This window comes from Adiantum capillus-veneris, chromosome 30 (assembly GCF_014529385.1).
Source record: "Adiantum capillus-veneris isolate H3 chromosome 30, ASM1452938v2, whole genome shotgun sequence".
Lineage (NCBI taxonomy): Eukaryota > Viridiplantae > Streptophyta > Polypodiopsida > Polypodiales > Pteridaceae > Adiantum > Adiantum capillus-veneris.
The window spans coordinates 12698548-12716181 of record NC_140960.1 but is presented as its reverse complement, the minus strand read 5'-3'; the positions used below and the strand labels follow the sequence as shown (position 1 = coordinate 12716181).

General features: G+C 43.0%; 2 protein-coding genes across 5 annotated transcripts in view; one reads left to right on the top strand and one right to left on the bottom strand.

Moving 5' to 3' along the window:
* Positions 1-7382: 7382 nt before the first annotated feature.
* On the bottom strand, positions 7383-7871 carry LOC147417557 (uncharacterized). Its single transcript, XM_086507456.1, has one exon. The coding sequence runs from the start codon at positions 7869-7871 to the stop codon at positions 7383-7385; it is 489 nt and encodes a 162-aa protein (XP_086363582.1).
* A 1349-nt stretch (positions 7872-9220) lies between these two features.
* The window catches only part of LOC147417556 (uncharacterized), a 116505-nt gene continuing 108091 nt past the window's right edge, over positions 9221-17634 (top strand). The window contains exons 1-2 of one of the 4 annotated variants that reach the window (XM_086507203.1): positions 9221-9493; positions 10754-11004. In XM_086507203.1, coding sequence (XP_086363329.1) covers positions 10800-11004 — 205 coding nt within the window. In that variant the 5' untranslated portion in view covers positions 9221-9493; positions 10754-10799. Of the gene's footprint in view, positions 9967-10753; positions 11005-17634 lie in introns of all 4 variants that reach the window. The other 3 variants (XM_086507202.1, XM_086507200.1, XM_086507201.1) reach the window with 3 other exon arrangements.

The following is a 17634-nucleotide window of genomic DNA, read 5'->3' as shown; positions in this document are numbered from 1 at the left end:
AGCCTACTGGTATGATGGGGATGGGTGAAATCTTTAATTCTCTAAGATGGAGGTTTGTCTATGCCCTGTAGTTTAAGCATTTGAACTTGTGAATATCCCTCTTCATAAGAGAAACCAAGTAGTCATTGGAGTCATAAGCTCTTAGAATCCATTTAGCTGTCATTCTAGTAGAAATTCTCTCGAGAAAAAGCAACCCAAGCCCTCCCTTACCTTTAGGGAGACAACAAATATCCCAGGGAACTTTAGAAATTATGTTCTACTCATTGCCACCTCCCCACAAGGAATTTCTTGCCATTGAAATGATATGTTTCATCTTATATTTGGCTGGACACCAGCAAGACAAAAAATAAATTAGAGAAGGCAAAATGTAATGATTGAGGATAAAAGCTCTGGCTGCTACAAAAGCTTGATGTTTTTGCCACCTAAAAGGCTTCTACTCCCATCTTTGAGTGTAGGTTACTTTGAAGCCCCTTGGTATGCCCAGTAGCCTAAAGATTTGACCATTTCTAATCTCCATACAGCCAGAATCAATGACAACCTAAGGGATCTACCCATTAGAGACCTTGAAGCCAGTTTTGGAATGGTTAATCTCAGAGCCACTTGCTTTGCAGAAAGAGTCTAGGCACTGCCAAAAGTGTTCAACTCAGGACCTATCATTAGGCAAAATGGACTTAGCATCATCTGCAAATTGTTGCAGTATAGGATCTTTATCAACCCCAGGGATTTTGATTCCTTTCATGTATCCTCTGTCCAAAGCTTCCTATACTAACCATCCAAGGGCAAATTGCATAGAGCAAGGGGGCTATGGGGTAGCCCTGCCTAATGGATCTAGAAAAACTTCAAAAAGCTCCCCATTTATAGAAACTCTAGCAAAGCATTGCCAAGCAGAATCTGAATGAACTTGATAAATTTTCTCCCAAATCCAATGTCATACAAAGATTGAAAAATGAAGTCCCATTCTATTCTATCATAAGCTTTATCAAAATCAGTTTTGAAGAAGATGAAATCCTGATCACTGTCATGAGAAAAGTCAATAGCTTCCCATAAAGTAATACTTGCATAAAAAATAAACCTCCCCTTTAGGAAACCTTTCTATTATGGAAGAATTAACTGATTCATGATAGGACTCGGTCTTCTAGCTAGGGCTAAGGAGAAAATTTTGTAGAGAAAAGTCAGACAGGTGATGGGTCTCCCGTTACCTCCCTTTCCCCCCTTTTATGAATGAGCTTTATTACACTTGTGTTCATAGAAGTGGAGAGAGCACCTACCTTCAAAGCCTCCTTCCATATGGACAAGAGAAAGGGTAAGAGAAAGTCTTTATAAAGTTTAAAAATTTCATTAGGCAGTCCATCAATCCCAGGAGATTCTCCATTCTTAAGAGCCTCAATGGCATCCTTGACCTCCTCCTTTGTGAGAGGTTGATCCATCACTTTGGCTAAATGCTCTTATTTTTCTTGCTTTTGCAATAGTGGCTCTGGTAGCAGTGAGGTCAACCCCTCTTTTTTTGGGGGGGGGGGGGGGGGGGGGGGGGGGGGGGGGAGGAAAAAGGCAACCTTCATGTTGTCTTTATGAGAAGTTGAGAGTTGTCCATCTTTGTTCATAAGCAGAGGGATAAAGTCCTTAATCTTCTTTTTTTAAAGAATGTTAAGGTTTGTTAAATTTTACATTCCAAAATTCTCTTGTCCAAAGGATGGAGGATTTGGCAGCCAGGAGCTCTTCCTCTCTAAGCTTTGCTTTAAGCTCACCTAGCAAGGCGGAGGGATGACTACTAGGGTCAGAGAGAGCTTCTAGCTCTTGAATATCATTCCTAATCATCATCCTTCTTTTCTCGCTATTGTCCTAGCTTTCCTTTTTAGTAAGTGAGAAGCTTCTGGGTGTCTCTAACAACTAGGTCCCAAGCCTTAAACTCTAACACGTTATTGTTAAAAGAAGCAGTAAAAATATCTTTTACCTTTTTTTTAACAATGTCTAAAGGCAAGGGAGTTTGATCCATGTGAGGCCACCCTGCCTTGTACATACATTCCTCCTTCTGAAGCTCAAATAAAAATGGGACATGATCAAACAAACAAACATAATTATCCTTGAAGCAGCATACCTGCCAGTACTCATGTACAAGTTCTGAGCTCATGCATATTCTATCTAACCTTGCTGCTCTGTAGCAATCACCTACTTGTTTGTTGCTCCAAGTGCGGCATGTGCTCTTAAAGATGTCCATTAAGTTGAGCTTATTCTATGCCAGATCCCACTTCAATTTCTCACTGCCCCCCAATTGTTATCCCCAACCGATTCCATCTATCTTCAAAGAATTCAACCATATTAAAATCTCCTGCACAAATGCATGGACCTAAAAGGTTAGACAATTCCTCCCAAGCTTTAGCTCTTTCCGCTGCCAAGAGAGGCAGCTACACAACTTCCCCTTCTCTCGGCAACTACACAACTTCCCCTTGTTGATGTGTGGGTATTCTGAATCAGATTGCAGCACTTCTCTAAAATACATAATGCTGCCCCACCTTTGCCATGAAGGTGGTTAGTGATGAACCATTTGTAGCATGTACCTAATATTTGCAAATTAGTGTCCAAGTTATTGTCAGTGGCTTTGATTTCCTGCAGAAAAATTAAATCAGGTTTAAGGGTAACTTCCAACATCCATCTTTTAATTGCTTGGGATCTAAGAGGATCAGTTAGTCCCTTTCAATTGAAGGTGAAAGCTTTAATATTGGGACACTTCATTTTTTGAAGAGCGCATGCGAGAGTGTGTGTGTGTGTGTGCAACAATGGAGAAGAGAGGAGACACAGGTTTGGGTGGACTCCAAACACACAATAGTGTTAGGGTTATGAGTCCTTATTCTTTTATGTAGAATGAATGGTTAGTGTTAGTTCCGAGTAGTCTCCGGTTGCCCAACACTTAGGCGCGGCACATTAGGCTTTACCACCCCAACAACCTCTCACTTAAAGGACAATGTGCCTTTAAGCTAGGGTGACAATGTATATATATATATATATATATACACACACACAATACAGGTAGACAATGACCATGATCATCTATCCAATGCCCATGAGTGTCCGACAATGTGCAAACCGCTCTGAAGGTAAGCCCTTTGTTAGAAGATCAGCAGGGTTTTCAGTGGTGTAAATCTTGGCAAGCTGCAATCGCTTGTCCTCAAGCACCTCACAAATGAAGTGATACTTCACATCCACATGCTTTGTCTTTGCATGAAACACTGGATTCTTTGCCAATTGTATAGCACTTTGGCTATCACAATGTAACACAGGCATCTCAACATTGATTCCCAAGCCTCCTACCAGCCACCAAGCTGCAACATATTCAGCCTCTGTAGTAGACAAGGTAACACAATCCTGCAAACGAGATCCCCATGAAATTGCACCTTCAGTGAATTCAAAAACATAGCCTGAAGTGGATCTTCTCTTGTCCAAGTCTACTGCATAATTTGCATCCGTGTAACCAATTACACGTGCTTCCTTTCTTCCAAAGCAAATGCACATGTCTTTTGTACCATTCAAACATCGCATAACCCCTTTCACTACCTCCCAATGTTTCTTGCCTGGATTTGACATATATCTGCTAACAACTCCCACTGTAAAAGCAATATCAGGACGTGTAGCAATCATAGCATACATCAAACTCCCAACTGCAGATGAATAAGGCGCTTGTGTCATTTCAACCTTTTCCTCTTCAGACTTAGGGCAATCATTTTTAGGAAGTTTCATAAATGGAAGTAATGGAGTACTCAATGCCTTCCCCTTCTCCATATTGAAATGCTTGAGCACTTTAGCAATGTTCTCATATTGAGATAGATAGACCAATTTCTTGCATCTGTCTCGCTCAATGCGCATGCCAAGGATATGGCTTGCTTCACCCATGTCTTTCGTTTCAAAGTTTGCATGTAACTCTGACTTCAAGGCAGAAATCTCATCCTTGCATTTCTCGGCAATTAACATATCATCCACATAAAGGACAAAAATCAGCAAACTACCATCGTTAGCTCGCTTAGTGTAGAGGTAATGATCCATATTGCTATGTTTGACCACTTTGCCTTGTCATCCATTGACATGGCTTCCTTATAGCAGGAAGGCTCTCCGCAATCTGTCAACATAATGTAGTCCGATGAGGGAGTAAATCTATCAGGAGGCCTTGAAACTCTTGTAGACCTTCTAATAACTGCTTGAGCCGGTTGTCCCTCAGCAACATCTTGTACTGCAGGAGGATTCTGTACTTGTTGTCTGACATTAGGCACTTCAGCCCTATTGTGGACAATTCCATCTTCTTGGAAGATAACTCTCCTGACCTCCACTGTATGCACAGGCTTCTTATGCATCTTTTCTTCATTGAAGTATACGTCATTACTGCGAACTATCTTTTTAGCTTAAGGATCCCATAACCGAAATCCCATCTCGCCAGGATTTCCATAGCCAAGAAATATGCATTTCTTTGACTTAGGAGCCAACTTGCTTCGAAACTCCTTTGGAACATGGCAATACGCTTCACAGCCAAAGACTCTAAGATGCTTGTAAGAAGGTGGCTTCCCAGACCAAAGCTCTTCACGTACCTTCTCATCTAAATCCTTGTTCGGAGATCTATTAATAAGATGGACAGCAGTTGCTAACGCTTCCGCCCAAAATCCACTAGGCAACTCTACATTAGATAACATGCTATATAACTTCTCTTGTATGGTACGGTTCATCCTCTCAACAACACCATTTGGTGGAGGGTTATACGGAGCAGTCAACTCTCTTTTGATGCCTTTAATATCACAAAAAATTTGAAAGGCTTTAGTGACATACTCACCACCATTGTATGACCTCAAGCACTTTTCTTTCTTGCCAGAGTGATTCTCCACTAATGCCACAAAATTCTGAAATTTTGAAAGAACTTCATTCTTCTTCCTAAGAGGATATACCCACACTTTCCTTGAGAAGTCATCAATGAATGTAACAAAGTACAATGAACCTCCCATGGATACGTTAGGCATAGGTCCACAGACATCACTATGCACTAACTCTAATGGCTCACTTTTTCGAGTGCTTCCCCTTTTGTGTGGTGACTGTGTTGTTTAGCATAAAGACAATGCTCACAAACTGAAAAGTCTGAGAAATTGAAGCCAGGCACATAACCAAAACGAGATAAGATTTTCATTCCCTTTTGAGACATATGTCCTAATCGGCGATGCCACAAAGAAACACTTGGCTGCTCGGTTACATAAATTACATGGTTTTTAACATTGGATACATGTAGCATGTACAAAGTCCTAGACTTTGAACCATGTGCTACCACTAAAGAACCTTTGGTGATCTTCCACGAACTATCACCAAATGTGCAGTGATATCCTGCGTCATCCAATTGTCCTGTACTAATCAAGCTTTTGGTAAGCTTCGGCACATGTCTCACATTCTTGAGCATGAATGAAGAACCATTCTGAAATTTTAGCTGCACATCGCCAACACCAACTATGTCTCAAGCAAAATCATTGCCAAGACGAACACAACCTTTACAGGCTGCCTCATATGTACTGAACCACTCTCTGTGAGGAGTCACATGAAACGATGCACCTGAGTCAATAACCCAATCCTATAAAGCATAGTCATCAGTGGCAACCAAAAATGCTGAATCCATGGCAGATGTGAGATAAATATTTCCATCAGAATCTTCAACAAAAACACTGTTGATCTCTTCAATCTTTATACTGCTTTCCTTAGTTTTGCCTTCTTCCAACTTCTCGTCTTTACCTTTCTCTTGTTTCCACTTTCGACAGTCTTTCTTCATATGACCCTTTTTGTGACAATGATAGCATTCAATGTCTTTTCGGCCATGTGATTTTCTACGAGATTTTCCTCTCTGATTCTGCTTACCCTTTTCTTGTGATCAACCACGAACTACGAGAGCATTTCTGGTACCATGAGAAGTATCAAGATTCTTCCAGCTAACCTCTTCAGTAAGCAAACTGCCCTCAACATCAGCACATGTTAAACCATCAGGAGGTGCTGAGTTACTTATGGCTGTGCGAAAAGTATCCCAACTTTCTGGTAGCGTAACTAGCAAGAACATTGCTTTGACCGAATTGTCAAAATTGACTCCCCTGCGCAGAAAGCTGACTGAAAATTGTGTTGAACTCATTGAGATGGTTGCACATTGGTGTGCCCTCATCCATCTTCAAATCAACTAACTTTTTCAGCCAATAAACTTGTGATGCTGCACTTTGCTTCTCATACAAGTCACATAACTTCTTCCACAGCTCATAACTAGTCTTTTCCATGTTCACATTGAAGTACACATTCTTTGACAAAGTCAACATGATGGTGGACCTGGCAAGCTCCTCCAACTCCTGCCAATCATACTCATCCATATCCTCAGGTTTTATCCCTTTCATCTTTATTGGCCGGATCTGCTTCTTCTGTACAAAGACATTGTAAATCCGTTCCTTCCAAAATGGGAAGTTAGTGCTATCTAACTTCTCAATGTTGAACAAAGAGTTCTCCGATGATGAAGCCATCACTCGACAAGGAACAAAAGTGATAGATCCGCTCCACTAAAGAAGATGATAGAAAACCTGAAAAATTTCGGCAGAGTCTCCCTTGCAAAACTGACTTCTGAACCCAAAACAAATGTGTACAATGACTGAAATGCTGATCAAAGTGGCTAAACCGGCAAGATAAAATCTCAAATAACTGTCACTGTCAATGTCTCCAACTCCAGAAGAATGTCTCTGACCAACTGAACACTGTCAAAAGCATACGCATAAAGATGACAACAATGCCAACAATGGCAGGTCAGTAGGTCAGTAGATGCACACCAATACTGCACTAACCGCATAAACATACATCCTATGTGGATGCCGAAACTATGGGAATCAGCTTAAATGAAGACGTTTTGATAGACCAAAATAGATCTGCCAAACCGTGCTGTAGTTTTTGCTGCTTCTCCACTTGCCTCCCCGCTGAGCTCCTATGGTGCTCCCAATCCCTGAGCTCTAATACTAGTTGAAGAGCGCGTGCGAGAGCGTGTGTGTGCGTGTGCAGCAATGGAGAAGAGAGGAGACACAGGTTTGGGTGGACTCCAAACACACAATAGTGTTAGGGTTATGAGTCCTTATTCTTTTATGTAGAATGAATGGTCAGTGTTAGTTCCTAGTAGTCTCCAGTCGCCCAACACTTAGGCATGGCACATTGGGCTTTACCACTCCAACATTTTTTACTGCTCTTTGCTGGTTTAGCCAGTGAGACTGAAGCCCTGGTAGGATCCTTGGAGGGTTTCTTCTTTCTTTTAAAGGAGAAGTTTGGAGCCATTGGGAGCCTCTCCTCTTCAGCTTTAGTCATCAAAATGTCTATTAATTTGTATGAATCACTACTTAGTTTAGCTTTGTCTAAGTTGTCATGCTCCTGAAGTTGAGATTCAAAAAGCTTTTAGATTTACCCTTGAACTGAGTATTTGGCACTGAGGCCTCTTCAGAATCTAAAGATTTAGCAGAGGACAATCCCCTTGCTTGGCTCATAGGACTACCAAGGAGGGTTGAGATCTTCTGTGCCTGCTCGTTGTTCAGCTTGCTTGAAGGGGTTAGGAGGTGACTCATCATCCACCTTCTTACCATCAAATTTGGTTGATCTTCAGGTTGCTCTATCTTATTTGCATCCTCCTCTTGCAAGTCATAACTAAAAGGATCAAATACCTCTTGCAGAAGAGGGCTAAAACTGTTTTTATTTCTGTTCATAGTTGGTTTGGGGTTTTTGCTGCTCTTGGCACTATTTCTTTTTTGCATTCGTTGTAAGCAGTCTTTGTTTTCATAAGAGGTCTCCTTTGGGGGATAATGAGGTTTTAGATCAAGGCAGTCCTTAATGTAATGCCCTTGCCTCATGCAATGAAAGCGGGCATTTTGGAGGTTTTTATAAAGCACTAGTTGCAGATGTAGAGGGTTTCGATATGAATCTTTGATAGGAATCAACGCCTTCAGGTCTGCTTTTAGATCCATTTGGGGTTTAACCCTACTCTTGATCTTTGACCTAGGACCTTGCCTATATTAGCTCCTATGTTCTTAAGCCATGGATAGAGTTCAACAGGGAGGTCTGGGAAGTCCACCCACACATGAGCCTTAGTTGGTTTGGGCCCTCTTGGGTTGAAGCTTTAGTACCAATTGAATATTGAAAGGCGGGAGTTCCTAATTAGCCATTGACCTTGGCTGATGATCTGCAGAGATGAGTTAGAGTTTTCACAAAAGAAGAGGTAGTAGTTGTTAGGCAAGTACTACACATGAGTGACTTTAATGTTTTTGTTTGGACCATCCATGTCCTTAGTGCTTCCATAGAGGGCCTAACTCCATGCAACAGACCTATGACAACCCTGTCCTGGAGTTGAGAATGCTAGAGTTCAAGGTCTCTGCTAGGAATGATGACTGATGCTTCTGCTTCCTGCTCACTGTTTGATTCAGAGGCACTGTAAGCTCCTTCTGCATGTTCCTCTTCTCGTTAAGGTAGGGGGTTTTGAATATGAGAGGGGCCGTCACCCCCATTGCTCTCATTTGAATTTTTTTTTTGTCTCAAAATCTTGCTCTTGATGCAGTTGTTTTGAAAACTCTCTGATATCTTCCTTAATGCTTAAAGGATTAAAGCCCGACGATAGAATAACATGGGGGTTACTCACGTTACATGGTATTTGAAGCTGAGGTTGGGACGGAGAGGGCATACCAGAGTTATCCATTGCTTGGGGGTGCAGGTTGAAGTGAGGCTTGCTTACCATTGCTGCATATATCAGCTGTTGGGGCCAGAATCTCACTCCCTTGTAGTTTGCAAGGTCCTACGCAGATGCAGTGGAAATGGATGCGACCCCCATGGGCATAGCTTGGAATAGAGGATTTGAGGCGATATGAGCTGGATGTGCTGGTGCCTGGGAATTGGCTTGGACTGAATGAACCAGTCCGTTGCGCAGTGCTTCCTGCAATTCCATGAGGCTCTCTCCTCCCACGGGGAAGGGGTGAGAAAGCAAGTAGAAAAAGTTACCAGCAAAGGGGAAAGGAGTAAGAGGCATGCAGACCCTACACAAATGTAAAAACAACGTCCTCGACTCTAGCAACCCTATTCCCTCACTGCATTTGTCCAAATTATGATGTCGAAAATCAAGGAATTACAACCATTTTCAATTTGGAAATTCACACTACAAATGAGCACTGTCAAGTTGCAATTGGGCAGTTCGACGATGGCCGGCATGTGGCGAATTCTGAGAGGTCCCGATCATTTCGTCCTCAGTGCGCACATTGCTGGCCATCAGACTTAGCTAGGGCCCCGCCTTATATAACGCAGACAAGCAAAACCAGCCAGACATTTGGAGGCTATTGCATTCAGCAATGCCTCAGGCGCAGAGAAACACCTGACAATTCCTCTTGCAACTGGCTTAACTCCGATCAGTTCTTTTGTGCAAAATTACAACCTTCGGCGAACTTTCCTGCTGACGAGATGGTGCATGAAACCTGCTAGTCGTTAGAAGGTGCAAAACCGGCGATTGTAGAATTTACTTTTGCCGTAGTTGTATCGAAAGCTCTGACCTGCAAATCACGCAGAAACTAGACACTTCTTAGCTGCTACATCCGCGATTCCTTCCGCTAATGGTGGGAAGGTGCATCAGAGACGCTAATCATCAAGCCAAATTGAATGCTGCCTGCATCGGATGCAAACATTTTTGCCAATTTGCCCTAAATGCGAGTAGGGTGAAGGCCGCAATTTTAATTGTGACACGTTTTGCGGAAAGCTGTGGCTGGTCTATAATTTAAGAGATTTTGCATGCACCAACTCCCGCAGTCTTTCGCCCTTTATCAGCAGATGCGCTTGATGGAAAGCGAATGTATCAGATGAAGCCTGCCCGTCAGAGGATATTAGACATCAGAAAGCCAGTAAGCACGGTTAGTTGCCCTTCTTGTCTTCTGCGCAGGAACTGCTACATCGCGCACTAAGTTCTTTGAGGTGAAAACTCACTTCAAAGCTGCGCTTGAATGAAGCTTTCGGTTTCGAAGAAAAGGGGTTTTGCATTTATTGTAGCAAGAAGCGTTTGCTTTCTGTATCAAGTCGTGCTTGAAGAAGATTTTGAAGGTTTTCTTTAATTCTTCATTGGCTCATAATGAAAACCAAAATCTACAGCTACAATGCTGGCGATGCTGTCCTTTAGTGTAGATCTAGAACACCATATTCCACAACTGAAGGTACATGGGAGAAACCCCCCCCCCCCCCCCCCCCCCCCCCCCCCCCCCCCCCCCCGGCCCCCCTTCCTTACCATTTTTCTGTGTCATGATGACACCCACCTGAAGGGGAGACAGGTACTGCTGAAGCCCTTCTTCTGAAAAATTGGTAGAGCCCCTTAGGAACTCTTGACTAACCTCTCCCAAAAAGGCATGCACATAGCGAATAGCTTACACCCAGCAGGTAGATCCTGCCAGGAAAAAAAAAGTGGGCATCCTCCTGTGCTCTCTTTCAATCATCTACTATTTTCCAGGCAGATGCTGTCCCGTGTCTTTGACTGTGGTTTGCAACATGCTAGGGTCTTTCATATGACCGTCCCTTATCAATTTCCTGCACAGCCAGTGTGTAGTAGAATTTGACTTAGTACTTGATGTAGACTGACTTTTAGTCTGAATGTCGCTTGCTCCATGGGGATATGTTGATTGTAGCCTCAAGTAAAGTGACATAGTATGAGGCAGTGACGGGTTGTGTGAACTAAATGACACTCTAAACGGGATGTTTTCTTTGCTTGCAGTGGATCATTTGCGTCTCATGTCGCTATTGTCAAATGCATTGACACCATGGGAGGATGCTTTTCAACACACAAAGTAAACCGAGAAGAACAGCGACCACATATTGTCCAGGAGAGCAAGGAAGTGGTTCCAAAAAATGGGATCGGCAGGTTTGTGTATAAAAGACAGGGAAGAGTGAAAGGATCAGAACAAGGCAGCAATCGAGCACCCCAGGCTGATTCAAGTAATCATGGCTCATCTGGCCGTGTTTATGGTATGCAAAATCTTTTTCATTATTTTGTCAGCTGGTGAAGAAGATAAAGCTCTAATTGAAGTCTTGCAAGTTCTTCTTCTGTGAATGAGTTTACCGTATGGTAGATAAAATGTTCATATGAGTTTTGGCATGAATGTTACATGTGTGATGAGAGATATAGGGCAGATTCAATGAATGGTGCCTAAGAATCCACTGGAACTGGCAAGTTATATGACAATCTGCCACTCAATGTAACTGGTAAATCACTAGCGAGGTAGTGGAACACTGCAACAACAGCAAACTGAACCGAAATAGCAGTGGACAAGAGATGTAACGGCAAGCCACCGTTGAGGCGGTGAATCAGCAGTACAGAAACTTGAAATCTGATAACAATTAAACTTAAGAACAAACTACAGTTGAGATACGGTAGAGTGTAGTTCTCTAGCTAGATGTACTGTCTGTAACAAACTTGGACAGGCCAAGTCAAGACTCTTCCGCGACACAGCAGAGATTCACTTCAAAACAGTTCACAGTTCACAATTGATTCAACATGGCCTGGCAGAGTTCCGTGCCTAGAGATATTGGCCCCAAAGACTGGCGCCCCTTTCGGTATTTCTTTTTCTATTAATCTGTGTTCAAAGTACAAGAGAGTGGGAGGGTTCTCACTCTCAGAATTTGCGTCCCGATGCTTTGAGAAGTGAGGCCATGCCCACTAATTTATAGGTTACAAGGGATGCCCAAAAGCAGAGCCCCAAAAGCTTCAAGTAAAAAGCCTTTAAAAATAAAGCAACTTATCTCCAAAAGCTGCCAATTTTTCAGCGAGCGCAAAATCAATAATTCCGTACGTTTTGCCATGTCATCAGTTGCGTTAAAAGCTGCTTTTCCGTACGGATGCCACGTCAGCACCATCTCCACGTTTTCCGTCAGAAATTCCGGGACTGCCATGTCAGCATGGTCTCCGCATACCTGCTGTCAACTAGCGTGGGAATATCTGGGCATGCCACGTCACCGGTTTGTGACATACCCCCCTCTTGAAGGCATTGTAATTGCCCTCGATTACGTCTGCAAAACAGACAAAGGCCATAACTATCTTAGCAGACACTGATTGATAGTACTGACGCACTAGGAACAACACATCTAGCACATGTACTGTCACGTGACGCATCCAACCCTATGTGTCCGTGGACAAGCTATAACATGACCAGGGTTCAATTCAGTCAAGTCAGTCTAGAATAGGAAGTGATTTGGCACTTTTGTGAGTCTGTTCGCAGACCGTGCATGTCCAGACACTTAGATTAGATGCATATCCTCCGGTTGCACACATCATGATCATCAACATTCTTATCACATTCCATCAGGATCATTTTATAGAGCAGAAAACCTATTTTTTCTATTTTTGACATTTTTCACTTATTATTTTAAGTCACTTTTGTTGGGAACTAGGTAGGGCAATTTGACCAAGTAACTATTGTTACCATATACATGTGGTAGTGATGTGTGTGAACACACTAGGACCGTCGGTAATTTTTTCCCTCTTTAGGAGGTTTTTTCCTTCGTGCATTGTATATACGCCCATCACTCTAGGGCTATCTATCTTTCCATTGCACACTAAGTAAAACACTCTCTATTGTGTGCCTTGAGCTTCCTTCGTCTTCTCCGAGCTGTGTGTGTTTCTCTGCAACCCTAATTCCAACAATTGGTATTAGAGCAGGTCACGTCCTCTCGGGCTTAGTCGCTAGCTGCTCCAGCACAAGCCTGCTCACTTTCTCCGATTTCAGTGAGCTTTGGCGAGCGTTCGCAGGTCGACAAAATTTTTGGGAAAGCTCAAAGAGCTAGGTGTGCGCAGAATTTTGATTTGGGCTCATTTCGGCCTCCGTTTCCACTACAGGCAGTACTGCACAGGCTATTTCGTCATTTTGTGTAGAATTTCTGTCAGTGCCGTTTTCTGCATAACAGGTGCCTTATAGTCTTCTACGGTTTGTGCTATATAGCACAGGTTGTTCCCGCTCCGTTTCTCCTATTTTCGGGCAGTTTTCACATCAGGTGCAGCATTTACAATGCCTGACAACAACAACACAGATGTGTTCAAGATGTTTGCTGCTGAGGACAGGTTGGATGGGGACAACTACCCTATGTGGGCTTATATGATGCAACATGTTCTTGTGTCAAAGGGTGTCTGGAACATTGTGCAGGGCATTGATGTACGTCCTGGTTCTGAGGATGTAGGCTATGTTGAGGATGTTGCAGGTCTTGCTGCAAGGATTGCAGCTGTTAGAGTTGTTTCGCTTACGGTAGAACAAGCTCGTTGGGATGTTAAGGATGCGCAGGCTCATGCATTGATTGTGTTGTCTGTGAAGCGCACCATTGTTCCTCAATTGCTTTGCTGCGTAAAGAGCTAGAATCGAAGATTATGCATGAGGAAGATGATATGGACACTTTCCTTGCTAGTGTCAAGGATATCAATGAGCAGCTTATTTCTGCAGGTGAAGTCATTTCAGACAGTTCCCTTGTGCAGACTGTTCTTGATGCCTTACCAGATTCCTACCAGACTTTTGCTAGTACTTGGAGACTGATGACCGAAGGAAATCCTGAAGTTGTCAAGTTTGATGCATTATGCACATTGCTGTTGCAAGAGTCACTTTCTAGAAAAAACAGGACTAGGCAGCGTGCAGTTGAACATGCTTTTATTGCTTCTCAAAGAAAGGGTGGTTACAACAATGCAGCCACTTCTTATGGTTTTGCTGCGAGTGGCAAAAATTCTGTTCCTAATGCTTCTGCTGACAGTACTTCGTCTGGCAATTCTTGTGATAAGGGCAAAAAGAAGATGCGTTGCCATTATTGTAAAGCCAATGATCACTTAATCAAGTCGTGTCCTAAGTTGAAGGCCGAAGAGGCTAAGAAGAAAGAGGGTGGTTTCACTGCAAATGCTGGTTCCACTACAAATGCAGCCATTGTTGAGTCTTCTGTGAAAGGAGACTGTGTTGCTGATGTTGATGCAGAATGAGCGTTTAGCGCAGAGTGCACTTACAATCCTGCTGTCCATGATGCATGCTTGTCAATTGCTGCAGATTCACATGTGTGGTATTTCTACAGTGGTGCTACAAAGCACATTACCTCACATCGTGAATTGTTTACCTCTCTTGAGTCTGTCCCTCATGGGAATTCAGTCACTTGTGTCAACAACGCCTCTTATCCAATTCGGGGAGTTGGAAAGATTGTGCTCATTGCTGCTAATGGCAGTTCCTTCACAGTTGTTGATGCACTTTATGTACCTGGGATCAAGAAGAATCTCTTGTCTGCATCCGCACTTGCTAGACTTGGACTTGTAGTCAAATTTGTGGATGACAGATGTACAGTTCATGATCTCAGTTTTGGTGATGAAATTGTTGCATCTGGCCTTTCGTGCCGTGGGTTGTATAAGCTCACTTTGTATGACGAGTGTCGACAAAATTTTGCAAATGCTGTTGCAGATTCAAGGGCTATTTCAGATGCAAAACTTTGGCATGCACGTTTTGGTCATCTGAATTTTGCCAGTTTGCTGCATTTGCAGAAATCTGATATGGTTGCTTCTTTGCTGCCTCTTGTCAAACATGTTTGTGAAGGCTGTATTTTGGGTAAGATGCAACGTTCTAAATTTCCAAAGCATGGTTTAGTTTGGGCCACATGCAGGTTGCAGCTTGTGTATAGTGATGTTTGTGGGCCCATGCAAACTCCGTCCTTGGGCAATTACCTGTACTTCGTGACTTTCATAGATGATTACTCCAGGCATGCATAGGTATTTCCGCTTAAAGCGAAGTTTGAAGTTTTTATGTGCTTCAAACAATTTCTGGCTATGGCTGAAAATGTCTCGAAATGTACTATGGGCACCCTCCGTTCTGATGGAGGGGGGGAGTATATGTCTCATGAATTTATTGCATTTCTGGCTAGTCGTGGGATAAAACACCAGTGTACAGTGCCTTATACACCTCAGCAAAATGGTGTTGCTGAGAGGAAAAACAGGTCACTGACGGAAATGGCACGATGTATGGTCAAAAGTCAAGCTTTGCCGCATTCTTTTTGGCTTGAGGCCATTATGTGTGCCACTTATGTACTTAACAGGTGTCCTACGAAAGCTTTGTAGTCTATTACTCCATATGAAGCATGGCATGATAGAAAACCTTCTATTGAGCACATGCGTGTTTTTGGCTGTTTGGCATATGCTTTGGTGCCACAAGTGCAGCGCAGAAAATTGGATGATAAGGCTGTCAAATGTATTTTTGTTGGTTATAGAGCTGAAAGCAAAGGTTACAGGTTGTATCATCCGCAAACAAAACGTATTCTGGTTTCTCGGGATGTAGTGTTTGTGGAAGATTCTGTTCAGCCCTTGCTGTCATGTACTAGAGACAATAATGTAAGCTCACAGGACATTTATGACACTTTGTTGCCTCTTTTCAGTGGTGGAAATACGAATGTAAGTTCCAATGAGGCAAATGTACAGCCTATGGGGGTTTCTGAAAATGTTCTAGATCAGCCTATTATTACTGATGCAGATGTACATGATGTACTTGATGAGGAAAGGGCTGAAAATGAGTAGGCTAGAGGTATGCCAAAATGGCTGGTGCACACTTTGCGTGACAGTAAATTGGATGCACCTTTGTCTAGTCGTACTCGTTTAGGCTCTCGCCATGCATCTTATGCATCAGATTGTTATGCTTTGGCTGTGTCTAGCTTACATGATGTTGAGGAGCCTCTGACTTTTGATGAAGCACAAAATTCAGAAAATTGGATGGCTTCCATGCAATCAGAATATGATGCACTTATAGAAAATGACACATGGACTTTATGTGATTTGCCTCCTGGCAAAAAGGCCATTGGTACGAAGTGGGTTTACAAGTTGAAATGCAAGCCGGATGGTGAGATCGATCGCCATAAGGCTCGACTTGTTGCAAAGGGTTATGCACAGCAAAAAGGCATAGATTATGAAGAGACTTTTGCTCCCACTTGTCGTATGACTACTGTGCGTTTTCTATGTGTATTGGCAGCTCATTTTGGTTGGGATGTACATCAATCAGACATTGTTACTGCTTTCTTGAATGGTGACATATTTGAGGAAGTTTATGTAACGCAGCCTCGCGGTTTTGTCATAAAAGGACAAGAGGACAAAGTGTGCAAATGTAACAAGGCTTTGTATGGGTTTAAGCAATCTCCTCGTGCTTGGTATGAGAAAGCTGACACTCATTTGGTCAAACAAGGCTTTCGTAATAGTCCAACAGAAAGCACATTGTATGTAAAGCGTGAGGGTGATGTACTTCTCATTGTGGTTCTTTATGTTGATGATTTGCTGATCACTGGACCAAATGAGAGACATATTGCTGAATTTAAGGCTGATTTGAATGCTACTTTCAAGATGAAAGATTTGGGGCTGTTGCATCATTATTTGGGTATACAGTTTAAGCAGTGTGATGGTGGTATTGCCTTGTGTCAGAAAAGTTACATAGAGACATTGCTATGTAAGTTTGGACTTGAGGATTGCAAACCTATTGCCACTCCCATGGAAACAGGTTTGAATTTGAGTCTACATGATTCTGGTGATCCTGCTGATGTAACTCTTTACCAAACTGCTGTTGGGTGCCTCATTTATGTATGCAACACGAGGCCGGATATTCAGTTTGCAGTCTCACAGGTCAGCAGATTTATGCATAGCCCAGGGTCTAAGCATTGGCAGGCTGTCAAGAGGATTTTCCGCTACCTTAGTGACACTTTACATCTTGGCTTGTTTTATCCCAAGGGGGGATCGTTGCCGCCAGACCTACATGCTTTTTCGGACTCAGATTGGGCTGGTTGTTTTGACACGCGAGTGTCCACAAGTGGTTTTTGTTTCATGCTTGGTAGTTCATGTATATCATGGTTGAGCAAGAAGTAACCTACTGTGGCCACTTCGAGTGGTGAGGCTGAGTACAGGGCAGTCTTCACAGCTACGGTTGACTGTGTATGGCTCAGACGCCTTATGGCTGATTTGGGTGTTGGACAGGACATTGCCAACACTATCTACACTGATAGTCAGAGCGCATTGGCAGTTGCGAGGAACCCAATTTTTCATGCTCGCACAAAGCACATTGAGGTGCATTACCACTATGTCAGGGAGAGGCTCTCAATAGGAGAGATCAGCTTGGCTTATGTGCCAACACAGGACAACCTTGCAGATCTTTTCACAAAGGCATTGTCTCGTGAGAAGCTTGAAGCTTTCCGCAAAGCTTTGGGCTTACTCCCCTTTGTGGACTGATCCTGTCCTCAGGGCATGGCACTTCCCTTTACTCATGTGCCAGCTCTCGTTCACCGCATCACTTTAGGGGGGATTTGTTACCATATATATGTGGTAGTGATGTGTGTGAATACACTAGGACCGCCGGGGCATTTTTTCCCTCTTTAGGAGGTTTTTTCCCCCGTGCATTGTATATACGTCCATCACTCAAGGGCTATCTATCTTTCCATTGCCCACTAAGTAAAACACTCTCTATTGTGTGCCTTGAGCTTCCTTCGTCTTCTCCAAGCTGTGTGTGTTTCTCTGCAACCCTAATTCCAACAACTATATAAGCAACCTAGGGCTAGCACTATCTGGTAACAGAAGAAGGAGAGCAACAGGCACCTAGTGCAGCAGGCCCTCTGGAGAAC

Bases quoted from the DNA above. Each gene is read 5' to 3' on its own strand.
- LOC147417557 (XM_086507456.1), bottom strand. From the start codon at position 7,871: ATGAGGCAAGGGCATTACATTAAGGACTGCCTTGATCTAAAACCTCAT.